The sequence below is a fragment of the Mesoplodon mirus genome, assembly GCF_964341445.2.
Source record: "Mesoplodon mirus genome assembly, chromosome: 7".
Classification (NCBI taxonomy): domain Eukaryota; kingdom Metazoa; phylum Chordata; class Mammalia; order Artiodactyla; family Ziphiidae; genus Mesoplodon; species Mesoplodon mirus.
Window position 1 is genome coordinate 56387518 of NC_138983.1, and position 14265 is coordinate 56401782.

At 41.8% G+C, this 14265-nt stretch overlaps 2 protein-coding genes across 5 annotated transcripts in view; both read right to left on the minus strand.

The window, feature by feature from the left end:
• Positions 1–1298: 1298 nt before the first annotated feature.
• Positions 1299–2148, minus strand: LOC309807606 (adenylate kinase isoenzyme 6-like). The gene is given in 2 exon segments (XM_082627429.1): positions 1299–1761; positions 1765–2148. Coding segments are annotated over 2 exon segments (516 nt in total). The 5' UTR covers positions 2107–2148; the 3' UTR covers positions 1299–1587.
• Positions 2149–2738: 590 nt separating this feature from the next.
• MRPL48 (mitochondrial ribosomal protein L48) overlaps positions 2739–14265 on the minus strand; it is a 50656-nt gene continuing 39129 nt past the window's right edge. For 2 of the 4 annotated variants that reach the window (XM_082626716.1, XM_082626717.1), the window contains 3 exons: positions 6185–6287; positions 4606–4695; positions 3756–4061 (listed from right to left, as the gene is read on the minus strand). In XM_082626716.1, the coding sequence (XP_082482842.1) occupies positions 3987–4061; positions 4606–4695; positions 6185–6287 (268 nt within the window). In that variant the 3' untranslated portion in view covers positions 3756–3986. Of the gene's footprint in view, positions 2987–3755; positions 4062–4605; positions 4696–6184; positions 6288–14265 lie in introns of those variants that run through there. The other 2 variants (XR_014294551.1, XM_082626718.1) reach the window with 2 other exon arrangements.

Consider the following 14265-nt stretch of genomic DNA (forward strand, 5'->3'; position numbering starts at 1 on the left):
GACACAAGAGCTCCAAGGTGACAGAACCCAGCAGCCTCCTGTTTAAGAGAGAAGCCTGACTCATCCCTCAGTGATGTAATGGAAAGTGATGCACTGGGAATCAAGAGATCTGAATCCTGCTCCCAGCTCTGCCAACGAGGTGCCCTGTCACCTTGAGTAAAGCACTGCCCTTCCTGGGCCCCTAACCTGCACTTGCTTTAGGCTGGCTGGGTTCTAAGGTCCCTTAGCTCTAATATCTTGTCAATTTATGAAACCTTACATCGTGCTTTCACAAATTAATAACAAGGAAAGGTGGGCAACTGGAAAATACCACTGTATTCCAGACTCCTAAATGGGGTCCACATGACATTGCCCATTGCCCACATGATATGGAGGCAGCGTGTGTCTGTGTGTATACATGCGTTTATTCACCTTTTTATCTTCAAGTCACTACACATCCTCCAACTTTACACTCATCCATTAGCTGCTGCTCTTTCATCTTCCCTAAAGGAGACTCGGCAATGAGCAATTCTGCAACCAAAATATCAGTCCTCACCTGGCAAATTCTGCCCACACTTCCAAAGGGGTTCACGTGTAAGTCCTGGCCTGCTGAGCCTTCAATTTGAATTCAGAAAAGCATTTTAATTGAAGGCACCTGCTATCTTGACAGCCCTCCCTTAGTGTTACACCTTGAGAGGAAATCTGAGTTTCCTCTTGTTGCCTTTGGAAACCAAGTCGAAAAAAACAAAATAACTTCAGGACTGAAACTGATGAGTTTCAGAAAAGTACACACAATGCTAAGAATGCTCTAAGGTCCCACAGACCTCTATGCAGGGGTATCCCAGAAAAGTAGGGGGGGACAGGGTCTGCCACTTAATAACTGTGTGACCCTAGGAAGTCACTTCATCTCTCCAAACCTCAGTTTCTCCACCTGTAAGACTGAGATAATACCATCAATCTCAAGGATAATCTGTATAAAGTATATAGCAAATTAGGGCTCAATAAATGTGAGTGAGATACACTCACACTCAGATACTCACAGTTACTATCCACACGCACACTCATATATACACCCTAAAAAACTGGTGTGAGGATTAGAGCTAATGTAGTACCTAGCATAGGGTCTAGCTCAATAAATTATAGCTATTCTGTACAAAAGTATGAATGCACTAATGCTCAGAATAGGAAAAACATTAGAGGTCAACTTAGACTAGTGGTTCTGAAAGAGGTAACTCTGGACCAGCAGCAGCATCACCCTTGCTCAAGATCTCCTAAGTCAGAAAATCTGGGGATGGAGCCTAGTAAGTTGTGTTTTTGTTTTTTGTTTTTTGGGGTTTTTTTAAATCAGATTTATTTATTCTTTAGCAACTGAAGCATTAAAAAATTACAGTTTTAACTCTCAATCCTTAATAATACTATTCATTATATTTGAGATTGTTTAGCTTTCTCATGGAGAAAAAAACTAAACATAAACCTTTATACTATCCACCTATGAGTCCAACAGCACAATTTCAATAAGAAAGTTGTACTGATACTGATAATTGAACAATTTATATGATGTCAGCAGAGAGGTATCAAGAGTGATTGTAAAGTGGCATTCTTGTTAAGTCAAGAGCTATGATCTTTGACCCACTGCTCTATCCATTTCAATATCTGATTGATATTATCCTCTAGATCTTCTGGTTTATTGCTTGGCAGCTGATGCACTATTTCTTCCTTGTAGGATCCCAAGGCTTCTTCATAAAGAACTTGAAAAATTTCACACTGAATATTGTCTTTTAGTTACTTCTGATTATAACCCCTAGTTTCAAGTCTTTTGTACAAAACACTGTTATCTGTTTTCAGCACAAATACTATATGAAACCAGCGTTCAGGGAAGAAATCACAACCATGGTAATCAACAATAACTCCACCTTCACTCATTTGGTTTTCTAACTCATCAACTACTCTGTCTTCATCTAAAATGGGACAATCATACTCTTCATCATAGCCATCATATAACTGCCCTTCTCGAGCTAAATCACCCACATTAACGTATTTCAGTCCTGATCTTGATGCAAGTTCTTTGCCTAGCGTGGTTTTTCCAACCCCTGGTGTACCGGTGAGCAGGATGTTCGGAAGCAACATGGTCCTCGCCGTGCTGGCTCCTGACGCCTCTGCACAGGCGCCCTACACGCGACCATAAGTTGTGTTTTAAAAGGCCATGCAGGGGCTTCCCCGGTGGCACAGCGGTTAAGAATCCGCCTGCCAATGCAGGGGACACGGGTTCCAGCCCTGGTCTGAGAAGATCCCACATGCCACGGAGCAACTGAGCCAGTGTGCCACAACTACTGAGCCTGCACTCTAAAGCCCGCAAGCCATAACTACTGAAGCCCACGTGCCCCAACTAGTAAAGCCCGTGCACCTAGAGCCCATGCTCCGCAACAAGAGAAGCCACCGCAATGAGAAACCTGCACACCGCAATGAAGAGTAATCCCCACTCAGCGCAACTAGAGAAAGCCCGCACAGCAACGAAGACCCAACACAGCCATAAATAAATAAATAAATAAATATTTTAAAAAGCCTTGCAGGTGATTCTAATGTATGCTTAAGTTTGAGAACCAATGACTTGGATCAGGGTTTGACAAACTATTTTTATAAAGGACCATGTAAAAATGTTTTTGCATAACAGTCTCTGTCACAGCTACTCAACTCTGCCATTGAAGCATAAAAGCAGCCACAATGTGTAAATGAATGAGCAGGGCTCTGTTCCAATAAACCTTTATTTACAAAAACAGGCAATGGGGTTTTAGAACTGGATAGAGGTTGCGCAACACTGCAAATGCATTCAATACCACTGAATTATTCACTTTAAAATGGTTCGTTTTGGGCTTCCCTGGTGGCGCAGTGGTTGAGTCCGCCTGCCGATGCAGGGGACACGGGTTCGTGCCCTGGTCCGTGGAGATCCCACATGCCGCGGAGCGGCTGGGCTCGTGAGCCGTGGCCGCTGAGCCTGCGCGTCCGGAGCCTGTGCTCCGCAATGGGAGAGGCCACAACGGTGAGAGGCCCGCGTACCGGAAAAAAAAAAAAAAAGGTTCGTTTTGTGACATGTGAATTTCGCCTCAATAAATTATTTTTAAAAAGCAAATAGGCGGGCTTCCCTGGTGGCGCAGTGGTTGAGAGTCCGCCTGCAGATGCAGGGGACACGGGTTCGTGCCCCGATCCAGGAAGATCCCACATGCCGCAGAGCGGCTGGGCCCGTGAGCCATGGCCGCTGAGCCTGCGCTCCACAACGGGAGAGGCCACAGCAGTGAGAAGCCCGTGTACCGCAAAAAAAAAAAAAAAAAAAAGCAAATAGGCAGTTGTTGGGATTTGGCTCACAAGTAGTAGTTTTCTGATACGTGACCAAGATCAACCTTTAATTCTTTGCTTAAACTCATTCCAGGCAACCCTAATTTGCAGTTATGTAACATCTACCTGCATACTTATGACAGGTCACTCACTACCCCACAAGGTACTTTTTTTTCACTTATGGACAGACCCTGATCCTATCTGGAGGGTTTTTTTCATATACAAAATCTCCCTCCCTATGCCTTCTATCCACAGAGAGTTTACTTATGATCGTCTGCTTCACTAAAGGGACTCCATGCCAGGTTGATTTAAAGGATGAGTTCACTCTAATTGGAGAAATACTGAAGGGGGACATGCTTATGTGCTAAGGCACCAGGCAAAGAGAAATTGAATCCCTTAGTTAAATATACTCGACAGGATGGACTGACTTCTCACATACACACACATTCATCAACAGCAGATTTTTATTAGATGGAAGATACCTAGGGTTGGCTCAAAGGAAAGTGGTGACCATCAGCAAGCACTCTTCCACAGAGGAGAGGAGGCACCCCTGGCTGTGGAGATGGGTACTTATGATATTGAGGGTCAGGGTCTGCTGCTTGACTCTGGCCACCCAGGAAGCTCTTCCCGTCGCCACTCAGTATCACCAGTGATGGCACGAAAGGGTCTGCAGGGAACTAGTTCAACTTGGCTAGCAGTTCTTCCAGTTCTGGCCGAGCTTTGAATCTTCCTTTGAAGTCTTCTTCAGTGTGCTGAGGAGAAGAAAAAGAAGATAAGAGGGAATTACTACAGAGTTACTCAAATATGCCCAGCATCAGAAAAGGATCCATCAGCCAGCTCTGTAGAAAATGATTTAGATTCAACTTTTACTGAGTAGCTACTATGTACCAGACTTATATTAGGTATCAAGGATTCAAAGTTGAATTGGACTTTCTCCCTGCCTTAAGTACATTTCCCTATTTGTGTTCTGTTTAATTACACTGTATGTGATCGTAAATCATGTTCTTTCTGCTATACATCTGCCTCAAGGGAGGGAATTTGTGGGTGTAATGGGCTCACGCCTAATATCAGGATGCTGTGATGGAGTTCAACTTCCATGGTCTATAAAGCATCATCCCTGATGCACTGGAAAAGCCAGAATAATGATCACGGTCAAGCAGCCTGCACACCTTTCCTGATGATTATTATCTGGGCTAAATTATTCACATGTCTTTCTGTTTCTAAAGCCAGCCAGTCCAGATTTTCTATTCCATATTTTGAGCCCACCAGCAGGCCTCTTCTCAAATTAGCACCTACCTCCCTCACTGACAGTTTGACTCCTTCAGGAAGATTGCTTTGGATTATTTCCAAGAAAATCTCTGCAAATGTAGCACTCAAACCGCTGATCTGCAAAAGGAAAGAAGATGCTCTAAGAGAGGCACTGAAACCTAGGTGATTGGGCAGACATGGCAAGGGCTCAAATGTCAGCTGCAGCAGAGCTAGAGGGCCTTTGGGTGAAGGATTAACACCCAGAGCTGGTTTTGGAGCCCAGACTTTCCAGGATTTCTCTTGCTGATCTACCAAGTTGTCTGGTTTCTGGTTACTAAGATGGTCATGGCCAATATCTGCTCTTGTAGGCAATGAATGTCATAACTGGATCAAGAGGTCAAGTCCAGGATGACTTTCTGAATCAACTCAGGTTTACCCACATAGACCGGGACCTGATGTTGTCAGACCCTGTGCTGAGAATCCAGAGTTAAATCAGATGTGTGGTAGAAGGGCATGCAGGGGGCTGTGGGAACCCACAAGAGAAACACCTACCTAACAATCAGGAGGGTCAGAAAAAGCTTCCAAAAGAGGTAACATCTGGTTAGAGTCTTGAAATACAGGAGTAAATCGGGAGAATTCAACAGTAGTGTGGAGTTTTTTTTAAGGCAGAGGAAGCAATATTCAGTAAAATGTGGAGGAATAGCACAGTACTAGGGAATTGAAACTAGTGCCATGTGTGGCCGGAATGAAAGGGGGTGTGAAGAAGAAAAGCTGGAAGAGTAACATGAAGGCACTTAGGTGCTAATCAAAGAGTTCACACTTTATCCTGTGAGCCTCAGTGGCAAGTTAGAGCTGTCATAAAATGTAGCTCAAATAATTTATTCCGATAATATTTAAAGAACCAAGATTGTAAGTACTTTAATTATTTAAAAATTTAACATAGATTTAGGGTGTTACTACCTTAACATCCCTCTGGTTACCTTCCTGATGTTTCTTGAGTGGATCAAAAAGGGGTGATGTCCATACATTTGAATATTACTTGGCAGTAAAAAGGAATGAAATACTGATACATGCTACAACATGGATGAACCTTGAAAACATGCTAAGTGAAAGAAGCTAGATATAAAAGGCCATATTTTATATAATTCCATTTGAAGAAATGCCTAGAAGAGATAAAACCATAGAAGTGGAAAGCAGATTAGTGGTTGCCAGGACCTGGGGGGATGGGGAAAGAGGAGTGCTGCTAATGGGTACAGAGCGAAAGGGAAGCCACTGAGGGGTTCTAGGCAGGACAATGACACGATCACACTGATATGAGTGTAAAGCAAAGTGGATGGATCTGAAAGATTTTTAGGGGTAGAAGCCACTGAATTTGGAGAATGAATGGATACCCAAGGGCAAAGAAGGGTCAAGCATTAAGCTCAAAGGTGAGGAGGATTACAGGAAAAAAACATCAGTCCCTCTACAATTAGTTTTGTATACACTGAGTGAGGGCACCTGTGGAACATCTTAGTGGAGAAACCCAGTAGACAACTGGATAGCAGGTTTGAAGCTCAACCAAGAGATCAGGATAGAGAAAAGAACCAGGAGAGGCAAATACATTTCAAATTTCTCCCAGAGTACCTACCTGAACCACTCGCTCATGGGTGGTAAGAACTGAGTCCAGGAGCATTTTGCTGCCTTGGTCCTGCAACTGCAACACCTCCACGGTTTTGGTGGGCATCGCATAACTGTGGGAAGGAAGAGTCAGCTATTGGGAGGGTTCCCTTAAGCCAGCAGCACCACTTCAGTCAGGGTAGTCCCTGAGTACAGCCACTACTGCACGCAGTAGCTCCTGCAATCTAGGGCTGTTTATCTTCAGCCAGGGGCAAAGTAACCAGATCCTCTTGTGCCTCCTCCAGAAATCTCTAAACTCCGTGAGGTAACAGACCATGTCTAATACTTTTCTGCATCCCCAGTCATACCTAATATAACATTCTGAATAAAACCTGGTGATTACTAAGTATTTACTGCTACTAAAGAATAGCCAGTTCTAAAAGAATCAAGCTCATCACTAGGTACACTTTGGAGGTTAACCTTGGGTATTTCACCTCTTCTGAAGAAACGAAGCACGAAACCCAATCCTGCTCCAGTTCTATTTTTATTTTATTTTATTTTTAAATTTTTTGGCTGTGTCGTGCAGCATGTGGGATCTTAGTTCCCGACCAGGGATCGAACCCGTGCCCCCTGCGATGGAAGCACTGAGTCTTAACCACTGGACCGCCAGGGAAGTCCCCTGCTCCAGTTCTAGAGCAGGATTTCTCAACATCAGCACTACTGACCCTTTAGAACAGATAATTCTTGTTGTGGGGGCTGGAGTATGCACCCCTAACCTCTACACCAAGAAAGCGCCAGTAGTACCCCCGGAGTGCTAACAATCAAAATTATCACCATTGTTAAATGTCCCCAGGTTGAGAACCATTGTTGTAGTCTCTGCTCACTTCAATTGGCTTCAGCAGACCTACATGCCACAATAAAGAGTGCTGGACTTGGGGTCAATTCTTGGCCCTGTCACTTATTAGCAATATTTACTTAGGCAAGTCCCTTCCCACTCTGGGCCTCAGTTTCTCCATGTATAAAGGGGATTACAATCTAGGCTTATATCAGTAGACTATTGTGAGACTCAGATATGGTGATGAGATAGGACTGATGGCTACACAGAAATATGGTATTAGTGTTGTGTTCATCTTATCAAAAATTCCTCAAACTGAAGATAAATGGAATAATAATAACAACAGTAGGATTGCTGAATTTTCATGCCACACAAAGCTTCATCAATTAAGAGTAAGGAGTATGGCCCTCTACAGATGGACTGCTACGAAAAGAAGTTTGGCGTAACGGAAAATGGATTAGAAACATGAGAGTCAGTACTGGATTTAAATGTTGGCTTTGCCGCTTACTACCTATTTGACCTTGGACAAACTAATTCAGCTCTCTGAGTCTTAGTTTCTTCAGCTATTAAATGAAGATAATAATACCTAGTTCATAGGGTTGTAGCAATAATTAAATAAGATTACATAAGTAATTTGCCAGGTATACTGTGCCTACAAATGCCAATTCCCTTGCCCTTATAAACAGTGAGTAAATGCTAGGTATTGCAAACTTCCAGATAGCCTCCCTAAATAACATCCCTTTCCATTTTATAGCACAATCTCTGATCTCTTCAAATTTACCTTTGGTAATAACTCCCTTATATAAAAAAATTGGGGACTTCCCTGGCGGTCCGGTGGTTAGAACTCCACGCCTCCACTGCAGGGAGCATGGGTTCGATCCCTGGTCAGGGAACTAAGATCCCGAATGCTACGTGGTGCAGCCAAAAAAAAAAAAAAAAAATTGGGATGCGTTCATAGACTTGTTATGGAAAATCAAAAAAAGTAATTATGTAAAAGCTTTCAAAAAAGTAAACAGCACTCTAAAATGCTCTTTTTCCTTTTTGACATTCCACAGATAAGACTGAATAAAGTGAGAATTGTTCATTCTTGCCACTAAACATGCATTTTATTCCTCAACACTTACAAGATTCCATTGATTTGTTTATTCATTCATTCACTCTTTCAACAAACATTTACTGAGATCCTGTCTGTCCTAGGCAGTCTGGTGGGCACTATGCAGTCTATGCTTTCAAGGAGCTTGCTAAGAGTGTTTTGGAGAGACAGGTATGTACACAAACACCTGCACTACAGGAAGACAAAGGCCATATAGGTATGTACCAAACGTTACAGGGACAAGAGGGAGAGAAGGGGGAGAGTTTGGGGAAGGCTTCACAGGTGAGGTAGGGCTTTATCAAGATGTAAAGAATGAACATAGATGTTTGCCATTCCAAAAAATGGCATTCTACAAAAATAAGGAGGCATGAGGCCCTCGAAGAGAACCGACAGAAAAACCAGGCATAGTTCGATAAAAAAAAATACTGAGAACTCTAGTCATTTCAAAGTATAATAGGCCTTTGAGTAGTAAGAGTATAGGTATCTTTTTCTTTATTATCTACTCTTTTCTGTACTTCCCAAATTTTCTGCAATAAACATTACTTGGATGATCAGATAGTAAAAACAGAAGGGAAGGGACTTCCCTGGTGGTCCAGTGGGTAAGACTCCACACTCCCAATGCAGGGTGCCCGGATTTGATCCCTGGTCAGGGAACTAGATCCCACATGTGTGCTGCAACTAAGAGTTTCCATGCCGCAACTAAGAAGTCCGCACGCTACAAGTAAAAAAATATCTCACAGGCTGCAATGAAGATTCCGTATGCTGCAACTAAGACCCAGCACAGCCAAAGTAACTAACTAACTAAATAAATATTAAAAAAAAAAAAACAGAAGGGAAGAAATGAAGTAGTTGAATTTCAAAAGTCAACCTAACATGACAAAATAGTGCTAGCTTTTAAGAGTACTGCTGGGATAGGACCCAAGGGACCCTGCTGGGATGCTAGGGAACTTAGAATCTGTGGACTCTACTATATATAAATTATACCTCCATTTTAAAAAATGTAAGTGGATTAAAAAAAAAAAGGAAAGAGCAGCCTTGCAGAGAATGATGATGAATGATGCTTTTACTCTCCACAGAGAACAGGAGCTGGGTCAGCTTCAGGCTTGGAAACTGCTCCCAGAAGAGTAAGATTTCCATCTCTCCAGACACCTGCTCAGCAAGGGATGCAGGCAAATTAAAGGACCCACAGGAGAGGCCCCTTCCTCTCATCTTCTGGGTGAGCTGCAGCTGCAGCAAGGCAGACCATTTATAGAACAAAAGCTAGCACACAGCCCTCCTGCTCAATTCCATCTCAAGGTCAGAGCCCTACCCCCAACTACTAAAGGAAAAATGGATCAAGATAAAATGAAAATCAGAAGAAAAGAAAATCATTTTATCTCTGAAAAGCTGGGCAGTAAGAATGCCTGATATGATGGTCTGAAAACCTCAATCAGTGCAGAGAAGTGAATTGTTAAAAATGAACATCTCTTTATGCTCTACTATTTGGAGCAAAGAACCAGGAAAGAGGCAAAAAGCAGCACATCATTCATTCTGTCATCCTAGAATTCATGTTCATGCCTACTGGAACTCAATCCAAGTCAACAAATATTCATTCAGTGCCTACTATGTGTCAGGTACTGGGCAAGGTCTTAGCGTGACTGCTGATGAAGACGGAAACAATCCCTGCCTTACATATCTTAGAGTCTAATAATAGTCAAGTAATTATGAGGGTAAGGAATGAGCATTTTGAAAGAGAAGTTATATACCCTTTTTAAAAAAAATAAATTTATTTATTTTACTTATTTATTTTTGGCTGTGTTGGGTCTTCATTGCTGCATGCGGGCTTTCTCTAGTTGCAGCAAGCAGGGGCTACTCTTCGTTGTGGTGTGCGGGATTCTCATTGTGGTGGCTTCTCTTGTTGTAGAGCACAGCCTCTAGGTGCACGGGCTTGAGTAGCTGTGGCACGCAGGCTAAGTAGCTGTGGCTCAAGGGCTCTAGAGCGCAGGCTCAGTAGTTGTGGTGCATGTGCTCAGTTGCTCTGCGGCATGTGGGATCTTCCCGGATCAGGGCTTGAACCCATGTCGCCTGCATTGGCAGGCGTATTCTTAACCACTGCGCCACCAGGGAAGAATATACACTTTACTTCTCCTAAATATATAACATAAAGACCTAACTTAATGAGGTTCTCTGAAGAAGTGACATTAAATAAAGCCTAAGAGGGCTTCCCTGGTAGCGCAGTGGTTGAGAGTCCGCCTGCCGATGCAGGGGACACGGGTTCATGCCCCGATCCGGGAGGACCCCACATGCCGCGGAGCGGCTGGGCCCGTGAGCCATGGCCACTGAGCCTGCACGTCTGGAGCCTGTGCTCCGCAGCGGGAGAGGCCACAACAGTGAGAGGCCCACGTACCACAAAAAATAAATAAATAAATAAAATAAAGCCTAAGAAAAAAATAGGGGCTGATTAGCTGAAGGGGAAAGAGTATTCTAGGCTTTAGAGAGCATGTGCAAAGCTCCTGAGGTGGGAAAGAACAAAAAACAAAGTCAGTGTAACTGGAGATAGAAGGAGAGGGAGAGAGAAGTGTGAGTTAAGGTGAGAGAGGCAAGCCCAGGCCATGGAGCGCCTAGCAATGTATGTGAGGAACTTTTATTTTGAGCCTAAAGGAATGAGAGGCCATGGAAGGAATTTAAGCATGAGAGTGACATGATCATATTTCCATTCTAGAAAGATTACACTAAAAGCAGTGTGGAGCACCAGTCACAGGGAATTACGAATTTGGAGGAAAAGAAGTGGGTTCAAATCCAGACCTTGCCACTTATGACCATAGGCAAGCTTTTATTATACTACTACTAATAATAACAATAATAATAATAGCAGCCAAAGTTTCTGGACTTAGTTGTAAGCATTTTAAATATATTAACTCCCTTAATTTTCACAATAGCTTTATTAGATAGGTACTTTTATTAGCCTCGTTTTACAAATGAGGAAACCAAGACACAAAGAGGTTAAGGAAACTGCCCAATATCACACAGTAAGAATGTAGCAGAACAAGAGCAAAACCTAAGCAGTCTGGCTCCAGAATCAATGCTTTGATACACTATGGCAAGGTGCTTGTATGAATTAAGTAAAATAATATACAAAAAAAGTATTTAGCAGAGTGGCTGGCTGTTATGATAGTAGGTGCTCAACAAATGTTACTGCCTGCCTGCCTTTACTCAAATGCAGCCAGAGCTTTTCACAGTAGGGTATTAAAAACAAAATATTTTAAAAAGTCCTTCTGAAAATTTAAAACACTATTCCAAGGAGCTGATCCACTGTAGGTATGATAACATTCTGTAAATGGCATTTAATGCCTCTTTGCCACCACCACGTCTGAGATGCTACCCCTAATCCCTGCCAGCTGAAAAACATCTCATTAATTACTAATAACAATAATATTATTTACAGAGTGTTTACAACGTTCTGTTAAGTGCTATTATATATTTTCTTATTTAATTTTCAGAACTCAAAGAAATAGGAAAATTATCATCCCCATTATGAAGACAAAGAAACTGAGGTTCAGAATTTCTCAAGGTCATATTGCTAATAACTGGTAGAACTAGGGTTTAAATGCAGACAGTTTGATTCCAGAGCTTTTACTCTTAACCACTTGTTACTCAAAGTGTGATCCAAAGACAAGCTGCTAAGCAAACTGCTTGTTATCAGTTCAAGACAAGATAAGAAGCACGAAACAGTCAGTAAACACACTTTAATTCAATCAACATTTTGTTTTCAATAGCAAGAGTTTCTTGATGAAGGAAGCAAAGCGTTAATGTACATTTTGGCATAAGCTCCTGATATCTTCGCAGAGTGGTACTTTGAGAAGCATTGCTCTAAATTATTATGCTACTCTGCCTCCTGGAACTGATATTAAACTTTATCTTTCACTTATCACTTTCATATTATGTTATAATTATTTTTTTTGGTGTGTGTATGTGTGTGTGTGCACACACACATACACACACACTTTCCTTGAAATCGGGCATTTACCTTTGCATCCTCCAGTCAGAATGTCTAGTCCAATGCCTACCACAGAGCAAGAAGAGACTCAACCAGCAGTTCTTTAATTAAGTACTTAAAAGCACTTTCATTAAACTTTAGGAAATGAATACTACACAACTGGATTGTGTAGTCATATTCAAGAACCTGTCATTCTTTCAAGAATGGCTTAATGTTCCCCATGTGGCAGGCTTTATGCTAGGTACTGAAGAAATGAAGAAGAACACAAGTCCCCATGTAGTCAGGGGGGAAGGGAGCTGGCAAATGAATAGATGATTACAGCCCAGAGCACTAAGTGACATGATAGAGGTATGTGTCAAGTGCTGAAAGAGCAACCAACTCTCTGGGGCATCAGAAAAAGATAAAGAACATCTTTAGGCCTAAAACAATTGAAGTACTATCAGCTGTGAGAGCTAAAGTCACAGCTGATTATCCAATCTTCTAAGGAGCACATTTAGCACAGTTATACTCTAAGTAATAAAGGTTTAAAAGTTCAAATTTGGCTTAAGGACTTAAAATAAAATACTATATAATTAAAAATACTGGAGTCATGGAGAACTGGGTTAAATCCAGGCAACTTACTGGTTCTGTGAATTTTGGCCTTTCAGAGCCTTGGTTTACTCATCTATAAAATGGGAATATACTAATATCTATTGAGTAAGAAAGTATAATTTTTGCCATATCCACATATGATGCCACGTATTACCTTGCTACAATGGCAAACCAACCACCCAAACTATTATTTATTAAATATTTTTCTTTAAATCAACTCACTTAAAAATGAATTTTAAAAAGAAACTTGAGATGTGGAACAACTGGAACTCATGTCGCTGGTTAGAGTGAAAAGTGGTATGGCCTCTGTGGAAAGCAGCTTGGCAGTTTCTTACAAATTTAAAAGTACAGGACTTCCCTGGTGGTGCAGTGGTTAAGAATCTGACTGTCAATGCAGGGGACACGGGTTCGAGCCCTGGTCTGGGAAGATCCCACATGCTGCAGAGCAACTGAGCCTGCGCACCACAACTACTGAACCTGCACACCACAACTACTGAAGCCTGCACACCTACAGCCCATGCTCTGCAGCAAGAGAAGCCACCACAAGGAGAAGCCCACTCACCACAACGAAGAGTAGTCCCCGCTCGCCACAACTAGAGAAAGCCCACGTGCAGTGACGAAGACCCAATGCGGCCAATAAATAAATTTATTTATTTTAAAACTAAATAAAAATAAAAATACACCACTCTTACCATTTGACCCAGCAATCACACTCCTAGAGAAATGAAAACTTCTGTTCTCACAAACACCTGTACATGTTTATAGTAGCTCTATTTGTAACTGCCCGAAACTGGAAACAACACAAATGTCCTTCAAATGAATAAACAAACTGTGGTACGTCCATTCAATGAAATGCTACTCAGCAACCAAAAGGAACAAACTACTTGACACAGGCAACAACATGGGTGAATCTCAAATACATTATCCTAAGTGAAAGAAGCCAGACTCAAACAGAAAAATATTGCATGATTCCATTTATATGACATTTTGGAGAAGGCAAAACTACAAGGACATAAAATAAATCAATAGTTGCAGGGACTGGGGGTGGGACAAGGGATTAACTACAAAGGGAGGAGGGGACTTCTTGGGATGATGAAAATGTTCTATATCCTGATTATGATGGTATTTATTCTACTGCATGCATTTGTCAAAACTCACAGAAACTGTTCACTAAAATGGTGAATTTTACTAACGTAAATTATACCTCAATAAGCCTGACTTTATATCACTACAGTAAATAGAAAAATGAGTATCAGTTGACATAAAAAGAAGGTAAGCTAAACATAAATACAGTGAAAACAAAACAATGTTATAAAATTCTAGCTAGAGGGTGGTGTTTGCCAAAGACTCTGAACCTGAGGCCCCCTCTTTCTTATAAAGATTAGGAGGTACTTCAGTGGTGTTAGGGACATACCAGCACAACACTAAGAATTTCTCCTTGACATAATTAGGCTTAACAAGAATTAAAAAGGGAAGAAATTTCTCACCATGTGATTTCATGTTATTTAAGGCAAACCACAGGGCATCCCACACTTTCTCAAACATTGAGATAAAATATGTAAAGTGCCTGGCCTGGCAGAGATAGTCAGTAAATGTTAGTTCTCCTTCCCTACAGTT